Below are 10090 nucleotides of genomic sequence, written 5' to 3'. Positions count from 1 at the left end.
TAGTGTAAATATGAGCTGTGAAGTCTTTTTGACACCAGATCTCATAAGTAAGAGATCCTGTCATGCTTTCTTCTATTACAAGGGATGTTTACATTACATTAAAAAATGTGTCCATCCCTTTATGACTACAGTGTCCCAATCTTCTGATGGCTCCTACCAGCAGGATAATGCACCATGTCACAAAGCTCCAATCATCTCACCACTGGACAATGAGGTCACTGTACTCCAATGGCCTCCACACTCACCACATCAAATTCAATAGAGCACCTTTGGGATGTAGTGGAATGGGGAGGGGGGTGAGCCCCGAGGGGCTCTCGCTTCAACGGCCATGCACCACCACCCACAGGATCGAGAAAGAGCTATCAATGTGCAGCCAACAAATCTGCAGCAACTGTGTGGTGCTATCATGGACCAAAATCTCTTTCCAACACCTTGTTAAATCTATGCCACGAAGAATAAAGGTAAAAGGGGATCCAACCCAGTACTAGCAAGGTGTACCTAATAAAGGCCAGAGTGTATTTATCAATTCAAGACGAGGATAGCTTGAAGAAGAGGGATTTTTTGTGAGAAGCATAAATACTAAATTTTTAGATTTTAAAGTTTCCATCTGGAGACTTTGGATGATTTCCAAGATCACAGAGGATGAGTGTAGACCATATGGTAAGAACATACCCAAATCCATGGCACCTCTTCCAACCCTACACCTCTCAATGACCATGGACCATCTGGATGCCGACTCCTGTAGCCAGTCTCTATTTCAACATGAAAATATAAGATATAGAGTTGCACTCCGTAATTAGCTCACTTATGATATTGTCTTCTGTTGATGATGGAGTAACTCCATACATGTAGACTCCTCCCGCAAAAACCACACTCTCTAAACACGTTTCACCTCCATGGGCTTGCTCACATAGATAGGGTAGTGTTTGGGGTTACTCTTATGCCCCGTACACACGGTCAGATTTTCCGACAACAAATGTTGGATGTGAGCTTGTTGGCAGAAAGTTCGACTGTGTGTATGCTCCATCAAACATTTGTTGTCGGACTTTCCCGCCAACAAATGTTGGCTAGCAGGTTCTCAAATTTTCCGCCAACAAAACTTTTGTTGTCGTACTTTCCAATCTTGTGTACACAAGTTCGTCGCACAAAAGTTCATGCATGCTCGGAATCAAGGACGAGCCGGAAGCGCTCGGTCTTGTAAAACTAGCGTTCGTAATGGAGATACCACATGACTATTGAACTTCCCTTTTTTCGGCTCACCGTACATCCTGTACGCCACTACGTTCGTAATTGTTGGCCAACATTTGTGTGGCCGTGTGTATGCAAGACAAGTTGGAGCCAACAAACTTCGAACAAAATTGCACGGTTTTGTTGTCGGAAAGTCCGATTGTGAGCACGGGGCATAACTTTCTGAGCAAGCCCATTGGGGTGAAACGCAGACTAAAATGTCAGAAATGGGCTAGTTACGGAGAGTGAGTCTCCATCTTCTTGTAGATCGTATATGTCACAGATTACATTATTATTGAACCTCATGCTATAGAATATAGACAATAAAAAAAACAGAGTGTAATAAGGAAGGTAGGGATTTCCTGAGATGTGGTAAGATTATCCATTGCTGTCCACTGTGCGTCCTCAGAAACCAACCAGCACGCTGGTTGATTCTTGCGAGAATCCCATTTTTCCCAGTCCAGACACAGGTAACAGAAGTACCACAGCATTCACCCTCTAATATCCCATGTCTACCACCAGACGTTAAGGACACAACCCCATAGCATCTAGATAACCATGGCAAGGACCCTGTTTGGTGTAGGAGGATATGAGGGCAGAACTTGATTTTGGTAGGTAAAGCCAGCTGTGATACAGTTCTCACAGCCTGCAGTACCTCTGGCCACCACTAGAGGGAGCCTTCACCCAGATCAAGCTAGCTGGCCACACACAGGCAGATACAAACCTTACATGCAATCTGGTGCACTCTAATGCAGCGTACAGACGATCGGACATTCTAACAACAAAACCGTGGCTTTTTTTCCGACGGATGTTGGCTCAAACTTGTCTTGCATACAAACGGTCACACAAATGTTTTCGGAAATTCCGAACGTCAAGAATGCGGTCACGTACAACACGTACGACGAGCCGAGAAAAATGAAGTTCAATAGCCAGTGCGGCTCTTCTGCTTGATTCCGAGCATGCGTGGACTTTTGTGCGTTGGACTTGTGTACACACGCTCGGTATTTCTGACAACAAGTTTTGTTGTCGGAAAATTTGAGAACCTGCTCTCAAACATGTTGTCGGAAATTCCGACAGCAAATGTCTGAGCATACACACGGTTGGAATTTCCGACAACAAGCTCACATCGAACATTTGTTGTCGGAAATTCTGATCGTCTATACTTGGCATAAGGGTTTGGGAGAAGTCTAGCAATTAGCACAAACTTCTTATATTCCTCAAGCTACCTAGAAACCTTGTGTTAATCACTCTTCCCGCTGCCTATGCACACCCACATATACCAGGCACATGACTTACCATAACTTGCCACCACCTAGCAGTTTGTTTGCTGACTGGTCTACTAGGCAACTATACATACACACAGATCTCTGTCTGACAGATTTGCTACTTCACACTCAGACGCCACCTGACACATACCATTTTATCTAAGGACAAATCTTTTTCAGCCAATTGGGAGTCCAATGTGCACAAAAAATTATATACAGTATATTATATTTGGGTAAAGTGTTGCATGACCACGCAATTACCAGTTGAAGTAGCACAGTGCTGAATAGCAAAAAGTGGCCTGGTCATGAAGGGGGTAAAACCTTCTGGAGCTCAAGTGGGTAAGAAATGGATATGGGAAATGAGTGGTCCAAAAAAAAAGATAAGGCAGATGACTAAAGAGAGAAAGGGATAAGACGAAGCTGAGGACTAAAGAAAGAAAGGGAGAAGGTAAGGCCAAGGACTAAAGAGAGAAAGGAAGAAGGTAGGGTCAAGGACTAAAGAGACAAAGGGAGAAGATGAGGCTGGGGACTAAAGAAAGAAAGGGAGAAGGTAAGGTCAAGGACTAAAGAAAGAAAGGAAGAAGGTAAGGTCGAGGACTAAAGAGACAAAGGGAGAAAGGAAGGCTGAGGACTAAAGAGAGAAAGGAAGAAGTTAGGGCTGAGGACTAAAGAAAGAGGATAAGGCCGGGGACTAAAGAGAGAAAGGGAGACGATAAGGCAGAGGACTAAAGAGAGAAAAGAAGAAGGTAAGGCCAAGGACATAAAAGAGAGAAAGGGAGAAGATAAGGCCAAGGACTAAAGAGAGAAAAGGAGAAGGTAAGGTGAGGACTAGAGAGAGAAAGGGAGAAGGTAAGGCCAGGGAGTAAAAGAGAGAAAGGGAGAAGGTAAGGCGAGGAATAAGGAGAGAAAGCGAGAAGGTAAGGCCGAGGACTAAAGAGAGAAAAGGAGAAGATAAGGCCGAGGACTAAGAGAGAAAAGGAGAAGGTAAGGCCAATGATTAAAGAGAGGAAGGGAGAAGGTAAGGCAAGGACTAGAGAGAGAAAAGAAGAAGGTAAGGCCAAGGACTAGAGAGAAAAAGGGAGAAGGTAAGGCCGAGGACTAAAAAGAGAAAGAGAGAAGTTAAGGCAAGGACTAGAGAGAGAAAGGGAGAAGGTAAGGTGAGGACTAGAGAGAGGAAGGGAGAAGGTAAGGCCAATGACTAATGAGGGAAAGGGAGAAGGTAAGGTGAGGACTAGAGAGAGAAAGGGAGAATGTAAAGCTGGGGACTAAAAGAGAGAAAGGGAGACAATAAGGCCGGGGACTAAAAGAAAGGGAGATGGTAAGGCCGAGGACTAAAGAGAGAAAGTAAGGCCGAGGACTGAAGAGAGAAAGGGAGAAGGTAAGGTAAGGACTAGAGAGAGAAAGGGAGAAAGTAAGGCGAGGACTAGAGAGAGAAGGGGAGAAGGTAGGGCCGAGGACTAAAGGGAGAAGGTAAGGCGGAGGACTAAAGAGAGAAAGGGAGAAGATAAGGCCGGGGACTAAAGAGAGAAGATAAGGTCTGAGAACTAAAGAGAGAAAGGGAGAAGATAAGACCAAGGACTAAAGAGAGAAAGGGAGAAGATAAGGCCGGGTACTAAAGAGACAAAGGGTGAAGATAAGGCCAGGGACAAAGGGAGAAGATAAGGCAGAGGACTAAAAAGAGAAAGGGAGAAGATAAGGCTGAGGACTAAAGAGAGAAAGGGAGAAGATAAGGCCAGGGAGAAAGGGAGAAGATAAGGCCGAGGACTAAAGAGAGAAAGGGAGAAGATAAGGCCGGGTACTAAAGAGACAAAGGGTGAAGATAAGGCCAGGGACAAAGGGAGAAGATAAGGCAGAGGACTAAAAAGAGAAAGGGAGAAGATAAGGCTGAGGACTAAAGAGAGAAAGGGAGAAGATAAGGCCAGGGAGAAAGGGAGAAGATAAGGCCGAGGACTAAAGAGAGAAAGGGAGAAGATAAGGCCAGGGAGAAAGGGAGAAGATAAGGCCGCGGACTAAAGAGAGAAAGGGAGACGATAAGTTCTGAGAACTAAAAAAAGAAAGGGAGAAGATAAGGCCAGGTACTAAAGAGACAAAGGGAGAAGGTAAGGCCAAGGACTAAAGAGACAAAGGGAGAAGGTAAGGCCGAGGGCCAAATATGTCAGATGTAGAAAGATAGGAAAGGAGGGAAGAGAAAGAGGGGGAAAAAAAGGAGGGGGGGCTGCAGGGAAGGAGGGGGAAAGGAATGAGGGAAGGGGTTGGACAGCTGGAAGCCAGTCTAGATGTCTGGAGTCGAAAGCATACCTTTGTGAAACCCTCCAAAGGATCATAGGGTAGAAGGGTAGCATAGTCCTGGAGATAGTGCCAATAATACCACATTTTATTAAATGGCTCCTCTTATCAAGAGGTGAGTGACTTCACCTCAGGTCATCAGTTTAGAGTTAACCATGAATAATGGTCCAGAGTGCAGTGCAAAGGAATATAACATTTACAGACTTTGAGATGTTGTATCCAATGAGTTTCTCGTAGAATTATTTTGTCAAAATTCCCCAAAAAATGCATCATTGTTACATCAAAATTGTGGCTTACACCTACATGTCTACCAATCGGGGAGACTATCTTTCCATTTCCAGTATAATATACGTGGCGGCGGGGCGGTGCAGCTCGGGGTCGCACCATGTTGCTAGGACACGGCGCGACCTCGATCTGTGTAAAGAGCCGCGTCCGCTGTGTCCAATCACATCTGGTCACATGTAAACACGAAGATGCCGGTAATTGGCTCGCCTCACACTGACAGAGTGTGTGGCGAGGAGAGCCGATCAGCGGCATCTCCTCACAGGGGGACATGTAGGTATGTAATCAGGGCACTGATCATCAGTGCCCTGATTACAATAAAGAAATATAGTGTCACAATACAGTGCCCACCAATGCCAGCATACAGTGCTCACCAGTGGCAGCAATCAGTGCCCATTAGCCATGCCAGTCAGTGCTGGCAATCAGTGCTGCCCATCACTGCTGTCCATCAATGCCCATCAGTGTCGCCCATCAGTGCCACCCATCAATGCCCATCAGTGTCCATATGTACAGCCTATCCGTGCCCACCAGTGCAGCCTATCAGTGCCCCCCACTGCCGCCTATCAGTGCCCACCAGTGCCGCCGATTAGTGCCCATCAGTGCCACCTAACAGTGCCCATCAGTGCCGCCTATCAGTGCCACCTCATCAGTGCCCATAAGTGCCACCTTATAAATGCCCACCAGTTCAGCCTATCAGTGCCCATCGGTGCCGCCTCATCAGCGCACATCAGTGAAGGCAAAAAATTACTTAGTTACAAAATTTACTGACAGAAAAAAAGTTAAAAACCTTTTTTTTTCAAAATTTTTGTAAAAAATAAAAAACCCAGCAGTGATTAAATACCACCAAAAGAAAGCTCTATTTGTGTGAAGAAAAAAAAATTTGTTTGGGTACAGTGTAGCACGACCACGCAATTGTCATTCAAAGTACGACAGCACTGAAAGCTGAAAAATGGCCTGGGCAGGAAGGATGCGTTAGTGCTTGCTAGGCAGGTGGTTAATGAATGGGCATTCAGGGCAACTGCCACATCTGAAAGTTTCATTGGGCCTTTATCTCTGTGTAGGTTCTGGGGCAAAATGTTCTTTTACCAACCTATCTCTGAAGGATGTACATCATCTATAAACCACCCCTGGGGTGAGACTTTACATAGTTACCAATTATTTCATCTGAGCTTAACAAGGACCAATATTTCTCCAGTGCTTTAGATCAGTGGTCTCCAAACTGCGCCCGGTGGCCGGATGCGGCCCTCTGCATGCTTTTTGGCCTTAGAGGCACAATTTCATTCACTGACACCAATAACGAGGCACAATTCCTCCCAATGACACCAACGATGGGGCACAATTCCTGCCAATGACACCAACGATGGGGCACAGTTTCTCAAAATGACATCCAACAATGACATCGGTGATGGGACACAATCCCTCTCAATGAAACCAGTGATGGGACTCAATTCCTCTCAATGACACCAACGATGGGCCACAATTCCTCCCTAAGAAACCGTTGATGGGGCACAATTCCGTTCAATGACACAATGATGGGCCATAATTCCTCCCAAAGAAACCAGTAATGGGGCACAATTCCTCTCAATGACACCAATGATGGGCCACAATTCCTTTCAATTACATCAACGGTGGGCCACAGTTCCTCCCAATGACCCCAGTGATGGGGTACAATTCCTCCCAATGACACGTATGTTTAGTGATAAATGTAACTGTCTCTGGATCTTTTCTTTTAATTGGGCCAAGGAGGAGTTCTGAAAGCAACCTCCCTGTTGTCTGCTTTTTTAAGGGATTTCTTGCTATACCCACGTAATAGCAGGCGGTCCCTCAACGCTGCTGCCTATCTTTGAAAATCTACATCTTCTGAGCAGTTCCTCTATCTTCTTAAAATACGGCCCATGTGGAATTCTCCTAATTAATGCTCTAGATTGGGCACTGTTTGCCCTTAGATTAGTAGTGACTCTTGTCTCTTTTCTATAAATCAAGGTAGCTAGCCTCCCGTCCTCTTGAGTTCAAATTTTAATATCCAGAAATGAAATCTTTATACCAAATCTGTGTGTGAACCTTTAAATTAAAATCATGTACCTCCCCTCAATTCCTGTTTTGAACCCATCCATACTATGAGGATATCATCTATGTATCTGTGCCATAGGATAATGTGGCCCAGGTACATAAATAAGTCCTCCCTGGTAAAAAATTGGCACTCTCGCCCCCCCAGGTACAAATTGGCATATGATGGAAGAAATCATCTATGTATCTGTGCCATAGGATAATGGGGCACAGGTACATAGACATGTCCTCCCTGGCACATAATTGGCGCTCCCTCTCCCCGGGTACAGATTGGCAAATGATGGAGGATATCATCTATGTATCTGTGCAATAGGATAATGTGGCACAGGTACATAGACATGTCCTCCCTGGAACAATTGGCACTGCAAATTGATCTATGGGCTGGTCAGGACAAAAGTTCAATCCCAGGCCTAAGACCCAAAACTCTAAATCCGTAAATCGTTTTGATGGAAGATTTATTATATCTATTTTATCTATCTATTTTATCGTGGGCCTGTTTTGAACCCATCCATACTATGAGGATATCATCTATGTATTTGTGCCATAGGATAATGGGGCACAGGTACATAGACATGTCCTCCCTGGCACATAATTGGCGCTCCCTCTCCCTGGGTACAGATTGGCACATGATGGAGGATATCATCTATGTATCTATGCCATAGGATAATGTGGCACAGGTACATAGACATGTCCTCCCTGGAACGATTGGCACTGCAAATTGATCTATGGGCTGGTCAGGACAAAAATTCAGTCCAAGGCCTAAGACCTGCATTTCTAAATCTGTAAATCGTTTTGATGGAAGATGTATTATATCTATTTGATCTATCTATTTTATCGTGGGCCTCCAAAATTAATATTGAGCAGAATTAAATTCGGCCCTCTGCAACAGTCCCAGATTCTCATGTGGCCTCCTGAGAAAATGATTTGCCAAACCTTGCTCTACACCACAAAATGTACTCAGCCAATGAGAGGTAATGACTCCATTTTTATTTTTCTCCTGCTATCAATGGCCAACATGGTACAACACTTCATCCATGTCTTTGGTGATCTCTGATCTCCTTATCAACTGTTTCTTACATGATGAAGATCAGCCATGGAGTATATCTGAGGTGTATATCATGGTGTGCTTCTTCCCCACATGTCCAGCAACATTCATATACAAGAAATTTCCGGCCCCCAAGGCACTAATACAGCTCAAGGGTTGTTTGGGACCTGATGTACAGGAAGACAGGACTTCAGTGAGGAACAATTCCCTCACTCAGGACAGTGCCTTCTTCCGAATGTGTAATCTCTGATGTGTATAAAGATTGGACTTATGAGAAAAACATTTCCCGCACTCAGGACAGGAATACGGCTTCTCCCCTGTGTGCAATCTCTGATGTGTGTGAAGATTGGATTTATCTGAAAAACATTTCCCGCACTCACTACAGGAATACGGCTTCTCCCCTGTGTGAGATCTCTGATGTTTGACTAGATCTGATTTTTGTACAAAACATTTCCCGCACTCAGAACAAGAATATGGCTTCTCACCGGAGTGCAGTCTTTGATGTATGTAAAGATGAGATTTATGAGAAAAACACTTCTCGCAATCAGGACAGGAATACGGCTTCTCCCCTGTGTGAGTTCTTTTATGAACCTTAAGACTGAATTTAGAATAGAAAGTCTTTCCGCACTCAGTACAAGGAAACCTCTTATCTGTTGGAAGGACAACACCTTCCCTCACAGTCTGAGGTTCTTCAGGATAAGAGGAATACGATGGTCCGGCACCGTCCCTCACAGTCTGAGGTTCCTCAGGATAAGAGGAATACGATGGTCTGGCACCGCCCCTCACAGTCTGAGGTTCCTCAGGATAAGAGGAATACGATGGTCCATCTACACTGTGTGGTGCCGGATGGACATTTGAGGTAGCCGGGTTTTCTCCTGGACTATACTGTGTGATGTCCTCATCTTCTACTTTACAGTCTGGAGACAAAGTGAGACAATCCTCTGAGGTTTTCCTCATCTCCCGTCCATCTACTAAAATAGAAATACAAAGATTATTACTAGACATGAGCAGATTGGTTCCCCTAAACCAGGACTCCGCCCACATCAGGCAGCTTTGTCTCTGAGGATCTTATAGATCCCCCCTCAAGGTAACTAGTAAATGGGTCCTCAGATCTCCTACCAGTTCATTTCTTTATTCACGGACCTTAGTCAGAGTGTGAGGAAACAACGAGAACTGTCTTTTATAGGGGTGACAGTGATGAGGGGATCATAGGACGAGTGTCCCCTCCCCCTCTATCACTCATTGCCATCTTCCCAACACAAGAAGTCCTGCATTTCCTTATTTAGTCCATGATGTAGTCATGAATAACAGCAGGGCTGAGCCCCACCAGAGGTCAGAGAGTGAGGATGGGGGGCAGAAAAAAACAAGATGAAGACTGGACTGATCCTGAAGACCACCATCATTGGGTTATTGACTCCTCCCTCATTATCACTTTTCTGTTGAAGATTCCAAAGTTGGAGGATGTTATCACATTATTATCAACATGTAAAAGTCTGTGCTCCAATCAAATCATCAGATATAAAATGTCCAGCTGGTAGGAAATGGGTGTAACAAAAGAGAATACATATTATGTGTATATATAGCAGTGGGTGGAGGGGAGAGAGCAGAAGTCAGAAGTATGTAATGTACAACATAGAGTATAAAGTGCAGGGGTCAGGACTCAAAATATTGGCAATCAGTAATCAGTGGAAGGTTATATGTTTACTGGAGACAAGTTATAGAGGTCCCACACCGCTGCCTCCCATATCCTGAGACTGCACTCAGTGACTTGGGTCTGAGACTATACAGACATATCCCTCCACCCGGCACAGCCAGCAAATAACAGAGCAAGTAACCCCGGAGAATTGTTATGTCAGAGATATTGGTAGACCCGGCATGGGGCAGAAGATCTAAAGTACGTGCATTAGATGACGATGTT

At 44.8% G+C, this 10090-nt stretch overlaps 3 protein-coding genes across 3 annotated transcripts in view; 2 read left to right on the top strand and 1 right to left on the bottom strand.

Moving 5' to 3' along the window:
• The window catches only part of LOC141106826 (uncharacterized), a 559651-nt gene that overhangs the window by 137754 nt on the left and 411807 nt on the right, over nucleotides 1-10090 (top strand). The gene's annotated exons all lie outside the window — the stretch shown is intronic.
• LOC141105470 (uncharacterized) overlaps nucleotides 1-10090 on the top strand; it is a 205504-nt gene that overhangs the window by 76094 nt on the left and 119320 nt on the right. The window lies entirely within an intron of this gene.
• Nucleotides 5935-10090, bottom strand: part of LOC141105471 (uncharacterized) — a 120413-nt gene continuing 116257 nt past the window's right edge. The window contains exon 24 of the mRNA XM_073595321.1: nucleotides 5935-9143. Coding sequence (XP_073451422.1) covers nucleotides 8386-9143 — 758 coding nt within the window. The 3' untranslated portion in view covers nucleotides 5935-8385. The remainder of the gene's footprint in view (nucleotides 9144-10090) is intronic.

Source organism: Aquarana catesbeiana, linkage group LG08 (assembly GCF_042186555.1).
Source record: "Aquarana catesbeiana isolate 2022-GZ linkage group LG08, ASM4218655v1, whole genome shotgun sequence".
Lineage (NCBI taxonomy): Eukaryota > Metazoa > Chordata > Amphibia > Anura > Ranidae > Aquarana > Aquarana catesbeiana.
The sequence above is the reverse complement of the archived record's forward strand: the minus strand, read 5'-3'. Positions and strand labels throughout refer to the sequence as shown.